Genomic DNA, 11,894 nt, shown 5'->3' on the forward strand with positions numbered 1-11,894 from the left:
TCGCCGGGACAACGTCAGACAACGTGACAAAATATGTCTGTCGGGTTTTATTTATAGCAACGGATTGTTTCCTTTGGAGAAACAAGGGAATCATTTGTGTTTCACCGGACGTTGTGAGTGTTTTATGCAACGGTGACGCTTTTAGGGGGCGGAGCGACGTTTCCGATTGGCTGAATTCTTTGAGCGACGTTTCCGATTGGCTGCCTCATTTAAACGGTGGTTCAGTTTGAATGAATAACCGTTTCCCGTTCGGTGTTGTTTGTGACTTTGTGCCGAGTTCTCTTGGCGAGCTCGTCCCGTCCAAGTGTTGAATGTGTTAAAAAGGTTCGAGTACAGATGGAGAACTACATAAAAATGGAGAAACTTCGAGAAGGTTTGTAGAACTTCATTGTAAAGTTTCTTCTCTCCCTTCTCTCAACGCAAACCTCGATCCTCTTGAACCTCTTGTGACTGGTCGTGCCTCCATTGTTGTGTTGAACGTTATCTTTATGCACGTCCGAGGGACCTACAGCGTGATTTACAAAAGAAAGCAGAAGAAGACCGGAACCATCGTGGCTTTGAAGAAGATCAAGGTTGACGGTCAAGAGGATGGAGTCCCCGCCACTGCCATCCGAGAGATTTCTTTACTCAAGGAATTGCAACATCCAAACATCGTCAGGTTAGTTGTGTTTTTCCTCTTTCCAGGTTCTATCTCACTCGGCAGGTGTACACACATATTTACCTTTTCATTACTAGTGCGTGCCCGTATGTGCGTGGCTGTAGTGCAAAAAATAAAAAAAATCTAACGAGGAAGAACAATTGTGAGGTCAATTGTGACGTCATAGCACCGTGTCCTGTCATTGGTTTGGTAAATAAATGGCCGTAACTTGGGAACCACTTGTCCGATCAATGCGTGGCCGTACGTGCGTGGCCGCACATGCAAAAAATATAAATATAAAAATACAAAAAAAATCAAATGAAGAAGAAGAATTGTGAGGTCAATTGTGACGTCATTGCACCGTGTCTTGGCATTGGTTTGGTAAATAAATGGCCATAACTTGGGAACCACTTGTCCGATTAATATCAAACCTTGAAAAGGCACATACTCAGGTCCCCAGAAATATTTCTGGCAAGTTTCAATTAGATCGGACCAGTGGTTGTCGAGAAACAGCTGTCGCAGACAGACAGACACACAAGCCGGGAGGCGGCGATGGGTCGCCGAGCATATCAACGATAAGATACAGAGCAAAATGGATGTCATATAGCAGATAGGGAATCACCTTGAGATTATGCATATCAAATCTCATCGAGTTCCATCTTCTGATAACTACTCGGTATCCATTTGAATGAAAAGTACCGAAAATGCGGTTTGAAATCGGAAATCCCCAAAGTTCGAGGGGTGCTGTGGGTGAGCAAAGATCTAAATCGAAAATCCGGCTCGATCGTTTGTGCACAATGTATTCCAGACGATTAGTGTGAATTTTCATGACCATCCGACCATAACCGGAGGAGGAGTAGAATTTGGCACGAAGGCACCTCCAGCTCTCGCATATTATCGATTTTTGCACGAATTGACCTTTGACCCCTGACCAAAAGCGAAATCGGTCAATATGTCCTGAGGCAAAGTTGTAGTACTCATTGAGTACCATGAACCTGCAAAGTTTCATTCGTATCGATGCATTCACCTGGTCGCTAGGGGCCTTCAATTTTCACGCATACCCTAATTGTAGGGGGCACTGCGGGTAAAGTATTCCATATATCACAAAAACCAGAATATATTTGATAGAGCATCACCTGTAGATCATTCGTGCCAAATTTCATAACCCTACGTGGGATAATGGCTTTCGGAATTGATTTTGCGTCAACGGTACCAACTTTGAAGGTTTTTCGGTTGTTGCGATGGAACCAAAGCGTCCCTAGCAACCATCACAATTTCCAAAGCACAAGGTCATAAGATGTACCTGCCACCCGAGTTTGGTCAAAATCCGCCCACGTTTACTACCAATTATGCTGATGACAAACGAACAAACATCCAAACAAACAGACAGAATTACTGACAATAAGGGTCACCTATTTCGGCGACCCAACAATAAGGGTCACCTATTTCGGCGGAACAGGATTTACATATCAAGTCATTGGAATGGTTCACCAGAAATCAGAGCGAACGATTTTGCCGTTTTGACACGTCAATGGTTTCCATGACGACAATGTCACCCCATTATAATCAAGTGGGACTTTTGTGATTTTACATAAGTGAAGGATATGTGAGGATAATCTCGTCATGATGACACAACGGTCGAGGTGCAGGCCGTCCGAAACATGCAAAACACCGATTGGGCCACAATTACAGAAGTTGTGTAAACTAAAAATTTGTTATGCTGAACATTCAATCATGTAAAACACTTGATTGGTCAAATGTTCAAAATTAACAATTTGCTGTTTCCATGGCAACTATTGATTATTTGGATTTCGCAAGTATCGTGCTATCCATGACGTCTTTCTTGTTTGTTTTTATCGTGCACATCTGGAAAATTATTTCACATTATATTGTTATGGTTGTGGAAATTCGCACTACACCGTAAGGAGTCCTCAGGTGAGATATATCGGTAAGTCCATGTGTAGTTAGCCCAAACCCGTCGTTTAGAGGGAATTTATGTGATCCATTCGGGCTGCGATCGTTCAGTTAGTCGTTTTTCTTTGGCTATTATTAATTTGGTGCAAAGACAACAACGAACATCGCCACAACCAACATCTCAGGATCACGCCATTCACTACACGACGCCACCTTCCACAACTACGCCACCACATCTTCGCCACTCGTTATTCAATGAGCACCATGCGGTCACGATCTCCGCGGGAGGGAAAAAACCAACAACGCTTGTGAGGTTTTCCTGCCAATTTTCCCTGCCTGATGCTCCCGCCTGAATCCCCCCCACCTCGTTGGGTGTGAAGGGGTGGGGTGGGGCAGCTCACTCCCGATTGGTGGATGCACGGCGTGAGGCGGTCGGAGTGGGGGCACGCCCCCCTTCGAGAGCTGTCTGGAAACGCCCTGAATAAAGGTGGAGCCGAGAAACGGGGCGGAGCGAAGGGCGGGGCCCCGCGCTACAAAAGGAACGGACGAGGAGGGTTCGCGTCTTCTGGGGCTGCTTCTTTTTCCTTCTTGTCTTCCTCGTGAATCTCACTCCCTCTTCTCTCGTCCTGGTCCTGGCTTCGCGTTCCTTCTTCCTCACTGGCTCTTCCTCTTCCTCTGCACTCGTCTGCTCTGGCAGCTGTGGAGGCTGGGTCTTGGCTCGTTCTGGTCCTGTGCTCGCGTTTTGGCGGGCGGCCTGTCCACGGAGGAACGGACGAGAGGCGCGGCACGAGCTCGCAGACCGCGAAAGGAGTCGGGGCCAGGCGCGACCACGCCGACGGTCATGGGAGGAGGGGACGACGCGCCCAGGGAAGTCGCGACTTCCTTTTCTTTTGGGGTTTTGTGTAAATGTCTGTGGGTGGCGCCAGTCCGTGAAGTAGAAACTGTGTAAGTGTTGCCGTGTGTAAATAGTTCCCCTTTTATTCGGTTGTAGCTCTGCGTCGTATTGCATTTGCTTGTCTGTGTGTGTGTAAATGAAGTGCATTGCTTGTGAACTGTTTTCCCGTTTCGCTTCGTCTTTTCTTTTCATTGAATCTCCATCTTGCATCACGTAAGGGATTGATAGTGGGTTTAAAACGCCCGGTAATTAATCGGAACCGTCGAGGTCGACGATAACTCCGCTCGGTTATCCCTGCAGCACGGAACGAACCGCTTAAGCGGTTCGTGTCCGAAGTCGACCTGCGGTGAGGTACGATCGCCCGGTCGACCACTTGCGCAGGTACTTAGGTGGGTCGAATTTGGCGAGCAACCCTATCCTGCGCGGGTGGGCAATTGGCACGATCGTGGTGAGGTTAAACCCCCACCCGTGACTGGCTCCGGGCGGTAGTTCCCGGAGGGTCACGACTGAATTGTCCGTCCGGTGGGCGACGTGTCGCGATTCGAGTTACGTGGCCGATCGCACGCCGGCGGGCGAGAATTCGCAACAATACTGTCCCCCGTCCATCCGACAAGGGGGGAGACGGGGGACATTAAAATGAGCTCCATCCTCCACCCGACCATCCCGTCCATGTCCTTTTGTGTGCACGATATTTCAAAAACCGTTGAACATCGAGTTTTAATCTTGCAGATATATATTCCTCATGACATTATCTCAACGTGATTCGATCACGGCTGTGATTGGCTGAATTATACTACACAGCACATATATATTCCTCATACCACCCAAAAGCGGGTAACCTTGAGTACCAGCTCCTGGTTTACTTTGACGTACTCCAGCGTGTCTGCCTGTGTTACTGTGTATGAATCTGCTGAAACAAACACCTGAATTAACTCACTATTCGAGCTGCTCACAGCCACTCACCGTTAGAGCCACTCACCATTCGATCTGCTCACCATGAAAGCTACTCACCATTCGACCTGCTCACCATTAGAGCTGGTCACAGCCACTCACCATCAGAGCCACTCACCATTAAAGCTCCTCACAGCCACTCACCATTAAAGCTGCTCACAGCCACTCACCATTAGAGGTAAGTGTGCGTACCTCGAGACCGGAGAGAGTAGTGTGCGTACCTCTAGACCGGGGAGACCAGTGTGCGTACCTCTAGACTGGGGAGACCAGTGTGCGTACCTCTAGACTGGGGAGACCAATGTGTGTACCTCTTGGCCGGGAAGAACAGCGTGTGTACCTCTGGACCGGGGGAGACCGGTCTGCGTACCTCTAGACCGGGGAGACCAGTGTGCGTACCTCTAGACCGGGGAGACCAGCGTGCGTACCTCTAGACCGGGGAGACCAGTGTGCGTACCTCTAGACCGGGGAGACCAGCGTGCATACCTCCGGACTGGGGAGACCAGTGTGCGTACCTTGAGACCAGGGAGACCAGTGTGCGTACCTCTGGACCGGGGGGCGGGGTGCCCAAACTTTTGAGCTTAGAGGTCCACATTGAAATCTCATCAGAGAGCCGTGGAGGAAAAACAATTAAATAAAGTTTTTAAAACCCTCCCACAATGATATTTGTGAAATTTACATCTCACGTACACATCACGATTCCTGATATGCAACTACAACGGCAAACTTGTCTTCCTATTCATGTTCAAAATATAACATTCCATTTAAATAACTTGTTCCTCCATCATCAACTGACGTTTGTACACAGACACACAGACAGAAGTGAACCAATTGTTTCACCTCTTTTTTTCGGTTCGTGTGTGCGGGGTCATGGAATAGAAACTCAGGAAACCTTCTGTGTTGAAGACGAGGTGAACATCCTCACTCTCACAATCCGTTGATCATTCAACAACCGTTGCATTGATCCGGGACTCAAATCCGAACGGATCAATGGGAACAAGTAAAGAGATGTTTACATGAATTAAAATGTAAGTTAATTTAAAGGTTATAAATTTTGTAAATATCAGGGAAATTATTTCACTTGTTCAGTGAAACATTCAACATTTACATCTTAGTTTTTAACAAGTTAAACAAAACATTATCTGTAATGGGATCACAAGCAATGCTTTGTGTTGTTTCACCCCATGTCATTGCTGTGTGGCTGATCATAATCACAAAGTGAACATTCCCACAATGTGATGTCACCACAGCCACCAAACCACACAAAGGTATTTCATAATCCAAACAACCATTTCATATATTAATTAATGCACTGCACGGGGTTTGAACCAAGCACTTCGAATGTGAGCACACTCACGTGTACCACTTACCAGTCCACAGGAACTGTGAATCAATCTTTTATGCACTCTGGTTGGTGGCAGGATTTGCACTCTGGTTGGTGGCAGGTGGTCATGCTGATCCGATGTAGCAAGTCTGGATGTCGTCGGCCCACAACTGTCGAAGGAGGAGAGCGAGAAACACGCAAACACCGGTCCGTGAATTATAGTGTGTCGAAGTGAAGAAAGGGGGGAAGTGATGGTGAATTTAACACTCCATCTTTATTTAATTTTGACATTGTTCTTATCAAACGGGGACAGGAACAGCGCAGGCATGATAGGCTGAATGGCCTTCTCATGCGAAAAAGTTCCCTGTGTAATGTTGTTAATAACGGGAAGAAATGGGAAGGGGAGGACAAAGAGTTGGGGGTGAGGGTGCATGGAGTTGGAAGAGGGAGATTGAGATGTTGGGACAGGGGGGGGTTGAGGAATTGGGGTGTGGAAGGGGGGTTGAGTGCTTGGGTTTTGGGCAGTTGAGGACTTGAAGAAGAAAAGGGGATCGGATGACAGAGTAGGGTTGGGGGAGCAGAGGCAGAGAAGGGACAGAGTAGGGATCGAGGGCTTTTGAAGCTTTTGATGGGCCGGGCCAGGGGGGGGGGGGTTGACGTGTAGAACAAAGGTGGGGGGGGGGGGTGTAATAAATTGAGGAAGAAGAAGGGATGGCAAGACATAATTGAGGTGGGGGTAGAGAGGAGACATGAGTTTTGAAAGGGCGTTGAGGCTTGGAAAGGGGGGGGGGTTAAGGGCTTGGTGTTGTGATGGGGGTTAAGGACTGGGGAGTGGGGATTGGGGGGGTAGAGTAGTTGAAGAAGAAAGGGGAAGGGGAGGACAGCGTTGAGGTGTGGTGGGGATGTCTTCTTTCCCTTTCCATGTCTTCTCAAGGGATGGACTGGAGCTACACACTCGTCTCTTAGCTCTCTCTCGCCTGGGTTCAAATCCCGTCCCTGCTATAAACCGTCATCCCAGTGTTTCACAGGCAGGGTGATTCATGTGCCATCCCTCAAATGGACGTTAAGCCGGGTGTCTCATCCACTATCACGAGTTGGTGGATGTTAGAGATCCCACGGTGTCCTTCCCTAAAGAGAGGTGAGTTATCACCGGCATCCTCATCAAATTATAGATTCCTGCCCTGATTAAGCGCTTGCTAGGTGATAACAAACCACCCGGTATCCCCTCTTGCCAATCAGCCAAGGACCTGCCTTCAGGCAGAGCACACAATCAATCAATCAATGGATGAATCAAGATTCCCAAGCTCTTTCTCTTTTGTTTTCACTCTCTCTCTCTGTGTGCTCTCTCTCTCTCTCTCTCTCACGAAGGTGTGTGCATCTGGAACTAGAAAGGGCACTCAGTAGAGCGCATACCTTCGCCAACGCTACATCTTGCCCCCCCCCCACAGAAACCGTTGATTGTGAGGGTATTTAATCCCATACCACATCTGCCATCCCATATGTGTTATGATGGCTTAAAAACATTAAATTTCCTGTGTCATATCGTATATCACAAGATTGGGCATTGAATTCACAACATTTTGGCATTGGTTGCATGCAAATTGGATAAAAATCGACCGCACTATGGCAAAATGACGATTTTGACCTTTTCATGACCTCGACCTTGACCTTTGTACTCTTAATTTTATAATTGGTATTAGAGTTTGGGGAACAGAACAGTCAACATTTTGGTGTTGGTTTCATGCAAATCGGATAAGAATTGACCGTGTTATGACTAAAACCGCACATTTTGCAATGTCGTGACCCCCCCTGACCTTTGACTCCCAACCGCTAATGAGGGTTATTACGTCATTGTGTCATGTCACATATCACAAGATGGGGCATTGAATTCTGAACATTTTGGCATTAGTTGCATGCAAATTGGATACAAATTGACCGTGCTATGGTAAAAAGACGATTTTGACCTTTTCATGACCTTGACCTTTGACCCGATCGCTCCCAAAATCTAATCAAATGGTCCTCGGATAATAACCAATCATCCCACCAAATTTGCTGCGATTCCGTTCAATACTTTTGGAGTTATGCGAATAAAAAACAAACAAACAAACAAACACACATATTCACAAATAAATAAATAAATAAATAAATACACAGCGATCAAAACAACCTTCGCAACAAAGTTTCCGAACGTAATGAATGGTGCGCCTCCATTTGTCTCTTTCACTTTCCTTCTTACACTCCTTTCAGTCGCTACCTGTGTGTTTATTCTTCTCAACGCTCTCTGTGCACCTGGGGATTTGAATGAGCAAAAGGGATGAATGGGGGTTGAGAGGAAGGGGGATTTGAGGGGAGGGTGGGGATTTCAATTGGCGGAAGGGAGGGACTGGGGAGGTGGAGGAGAAGGCGGAGTTTTGAATGAGCGGAAGGGAGGGGCGGGACTTCGAGGAGAAGGCGGAGTTTTGAATGAGCGGAAGGGAGGGGCGGGACTTCGAGGAGAAGGCGGAGTTTTGAATGAGCGGAAGGGAGGGGCGGGACTTCGAGAAGGCGGAGTTTTGAATGAGCGGAAGGGAGGGGCGGGACTTCGAGGAGAAGGCGGAGTTTTGAATGAGCGGAAGGAAGGGGCGGGACTTCGAGGAGAAGGCGGAGTTTTGAATGAGCGGAAGGGAGGGGCGGGACTTCGAGGAGAAGGCGGAGTTTTGAATGAGCGGAAGCGAGCACGTGGGGGAGGAGGGAATATAATGATTAAACTAAATTCCGTCCAGCTGAAGCCACGTGTGTGTGTGCCAGGTTTTCATTTGAACCTGAAGCTTCATGTATCCAGTGAACTCTCCCATTCCTGGCGTACCCATGTACCCGGTGAACTCTCCCGTACCTACCGTACCCATGTACCCGGTGAACTCTCCCGTACCTAACGTACCCATGTACCTGGTGAACTCTCCCGTACCTAACGTACCCATGTACTCGGTGAACTCTCCCGTACCTAACGTACCCATGTACCTGGTGAACTCTCCCGTACCTGGCGTGCCCATGTACCCGGTGAACTCTCCCGTACCTGGCGTACCCACGTACTGCGCTTTCCCCAACGGGGCCCGTTGTCCCTGCGGGATCGATATCAATCGATCTTTAGGAGAGTTCACGCAACAACCTCACGGCCTCTTCGTTCCAAACTCATACGGACCTTTGGGCCAGGTGTACGGACCTTCGAGCCAGGTGTACGGACCTTTGGGCCAGGTGTACGGACCTTCGAACAGCTCGCTGTTCCAGGTGGACTTTGAACTCTGTGATTACCATCGGTACGTGAGAACACTCGGGGACCTCAGGCCGATGGCGGAACGACACGGACACGCGTCCGCAGGGTGGAAGCGCTCACCTGGGTTCGGTTTTCACGGCGACCTGAGCTCCAGCGACGCTCCTTCTCCATCGAGGTTCCGCCCCTCGTCCCGCCACGTGTCCCCGCCGTGCGTCCTGTGCACACAGAGAGGGGGCGACACGTGCGACTCGCACGCGCTAAAAAACGTGAGCGGTCGCGTCACGTGTCCGGTCCTGCGCGCGATCACGTGTTCCACGTGCGGCGCCACTGGGGACTGGGCGCACACCGAGAGGTATTGCCCCGTACGGATCGCTCGCGAGGGAACATCGCACTCAAGGTTCGACCGCTTCGGACGTCTTCGGCGATAACCCCGAGGTTGCCATGGCGACATGATGGCGGCGGGGGGCGAAGGGCGACCCTTCTGCTCGTGTTGCATTGGAAGCGTGGTGGAGTTGGTGTTGATTGTTGCTCATTGCTGGGTATTGATCACTGAGTATTGATTATTGGACACGAGGTTTCACTGAACACATTGTCTGATGGTCATTGGGTTTTGATGATCGATCTGATTGGTGATCAATCATGTACCTGGTGATTGTTGGTTTATTAAACTTTGTTGAACATTGGTTGTTGAGTTGTGATTGTTGCGTATTGCCTGGTATTGATTTGTTGGATACGAGTGTTCGCTGAACACCTGTGGAGTTAACGTTCCGCAGGGTCAGTCCCACAGGTACACCTGATTCGTTTTCGTGCCTTCGTACACACAGCAGCTTACTGAAAGCGATACTCGGTACACGTCGACAATCTGTTTGGAGTTACATATTCCCGGTGACGCCATCGTTTGTCCATGACGTCACGGGTTGTTGTTCATACGAGTTCGTGGTCTCGCACTTGAATTGTTCACGTGATGTACACGATTGTCGATTTTCTTGCTAATAAAGTTTAATTCTGTTTACTTCGTGTGCTTTTGTCTGCCCATTACAAAATATGTAACGGAGAAGGAAGTCGATACCTGTGGATTGTTTATTTAATGCCGCGAACAAACTTTGGTACGTCGTGGGTGATGAAGGTTGTGGTCAAGTTTCATCGGAATTGTTTGTGTCGTTTCTTAGAAGAGAGCAAATACCTCGTTTGGGGGCTTCCCCCACGTAGACCCCCTTAGATGTCGATTTTTTTTTTAATGCCATGAACAAACATTGGTACGTACAGGGTGATGAAGGTTGTGGTCAAGTTTGGTCGAAATCAATTTGTCGTTTCAGAGAGGGAAGTTGCAATTATTTGTGGACGGCGTGACGGACGGACGGACGACGCACCATCCCACGAGCTTCCCGGAGCTAAAAAGTAAACCAAGTCACAGAAGTGGAACAAATGAAATGACTCTTTCCCTTGGAACAATGGACCCAAACAACCAAATCTGTTTTCCTGATTCTCGTGTATGATTGTACTTACTGGTAAACTTGGGATGATTTTACATCACTGATGTCACATCGGATTTCACGAATCTCACCCACTCTGACAACACACCTGGATAACTCGGAGGCGGCTCGATCGTATCTTCTGGAAGTCTCAAATCCGATTGTTGCAGCAATCTCTTTGTCCAGTTCATCCAAACCTTTCTTCAATTTGGCGGTAGTCTAGCTCAACCGCACTTGTGGAAAACCACTTACCGAGGAGCTTCTTGCCTGTATGTTTGGGAAAAAAAAATTTTGGGAGATGATGTTTGAAAGCCATTACCCAGGTACTCAGTGTGAAACAGCAAATTGGTATTTAAAAGTACGTACTAGTGATACCCGCTCCCTCCCGGAGCGAAATGTGGTGTCGATCCCCCCCCCCCCTCCATCAGGCAGGGGTCAAACACTAGGGGGAGAGAGGGGTTGGGGGACGGTGAGGAGGGAATTATTACGTGTCCATGACCTGACCCTGGTTTCATATTCATCTTCATTGATGTAATTTAGCCTTAATGTGCACAAAAGTGTTTGTTAAATATCCTCATGATCAATCATTCGATAATGCTATGCAGATAATGGCAATGTATGTGACATTACAGGGAGCATGGATTTATTTATTGGTATGCACACCTGCGGCTGGTTGGCTGCATCATTTATTTTTCTGGCTTTTCAGTTGACGCAATGCACCTGTTCCCAGCACACTGATACTCATTTTGCCGACATCAGGAGGATGACTGGCCACCTGGTGTTAATTCAACAGCTTGACAGGGGCTTGAACTCAAGACCCTAGGATCTTCAGCCAGCTACCTTGACCGTTAAGTTAAATACAAAGGTGTTTGGGTGATACAGGTATGTAATGGCAGTGGGCCAGAGTAGCAGGGTTTGCAGTGAACGATTTTTGTTCAGAATGAACACGCCAGGAGGCGAGACTACGTGCTCTCCGAATGCCGTTCTACATTTCTAATCGATCAATTTATTGTTTTATCCCACGATTGATGAAACACCAAAAATTTAATCAACATCTGAAATCAGTTAAATGATCAATTTATTCCATCAATGATCCGTACAAGGAGCATTGTGTGAAGCAAAAACAAACGATGTTGCACAAGGGAAACGTCCACCAACGATGACGGCTGTTAAATGCCCATCAAAGGACCCTGCGAAGGGAGTAAGACGACCTTTTCGAGCACCGCAAAGGTGGACGTGTGGGAAGGAAGGGAAAAGAGGACCAGTGATTCCGACACTTTGACAATATGACGTCCATTTGATTCACTTTGACTCCAAACCGTCCAAACATCTGAGGTCAAGTCCTGTGACGTGGACGGAGAACAACTACTGATGCATCGAAATTATTAAAACAAGCAAAAGGCAACTGTGACGTCATCTCTTTAGGTACAGTTGTAAGGGGATATTGAAGATCA

General features: G+C 48.0%; 3 protein-coding genes across 6 annotated transcripts in view; 2 read left to right on the forward strand and 1 right to left on the reverse strand.

Annotated features, from left to right (window-relative positions):
* The window catches only part of LOC147006697 (uncharacterized), a 20,339-nt gene extending 9,632 nt beyond the window's left edge, over positions 1–10,707 (reverse strand). Inside the window, exons 1-2 of one of the 2 annotated variants that reach the window (XM_085868149.1) lie at positions 10,550–10,707; positions 5,765–5,888 (exon numbers count right to left, since the gene is read on the reverse strand). The gene's annotated coding sequence lies outside the window, so the exon portion shown is untranslated. Of the gene's footprint in view, positions 1–5,764; positions 5,889–9,088; positions 9,216–10,549 lie in introns of those variants that run through there. The other variant, XM_085868151.1, reaches the window with a different exon arrangement.
* On the forward strand, positions 207–11,696 carry LOC147006698 (cyclin-dependent kinase 1-like). 3 transcript variants are annotated; one of them, XM_085868170.1, is made up of 3 exons: positions 207–373; positions 502–658; positions 3,249–3,530. In XM_085868170.1, the coding sequence occupies exons 1-3, from the start codon at positions 337–339 to the stop codon at positions 3,487–3,489; spliced, it is 435 nt and encodes a 144-aa protein (XP_085724296.1). In that variant the 5' UTR covers positions 207–336; the 3' UTR covers positions 3,490–3,530. The 3 variants fall into 3 exon arrangements, 1 of the variants encoding a protein (XP_085724296.1); XR_015054639.1 differs by lacking the exon at positions 3,249–3,530 and adding an exon at positions 10,285–11,696 and having other exon boundaries at positions 207–658; XR_015054640.1 differs by lacking the exon at positions 3,249–3,530 and having other exon boundaries at positions 512–939.
* LOC147006699 (uncharacterized) lies at positions 8,269–9,987 on the forward strand. Its single transcript, XM_085868162.1, has one exon. It carries the CDS (start codon positions 8,530–8,532, stop codon positions 9,394–9,396), a length of 867 nt encoding a protein of 288 aa, XP_085724288.1. The 5' UTR covers positions 8,269–8,529; the 3' UTR covers positions 9,397–9,987.
* Positions 11,697–11,894: the final 198 nt, after the last annotated feature.

This window comes from Eptatretus burgeri, unplaced genomic scaffold (assembly GCF_056783735.1).
Source record: "Eptatretus burgeri isolate ZD-2024b unplaced genomic scaffold, Ebu_testis_v1 Ebu_testis_scaffold_3156, whole genome shotgun sequence".
Taxonomy (NCBI): domain Eukaryota; kingdom Metazoa; phylum Chordata; class Myxini; order Myxiniformes; family Myxinidae; genus Eptatretus; species Eptatretus burgeri.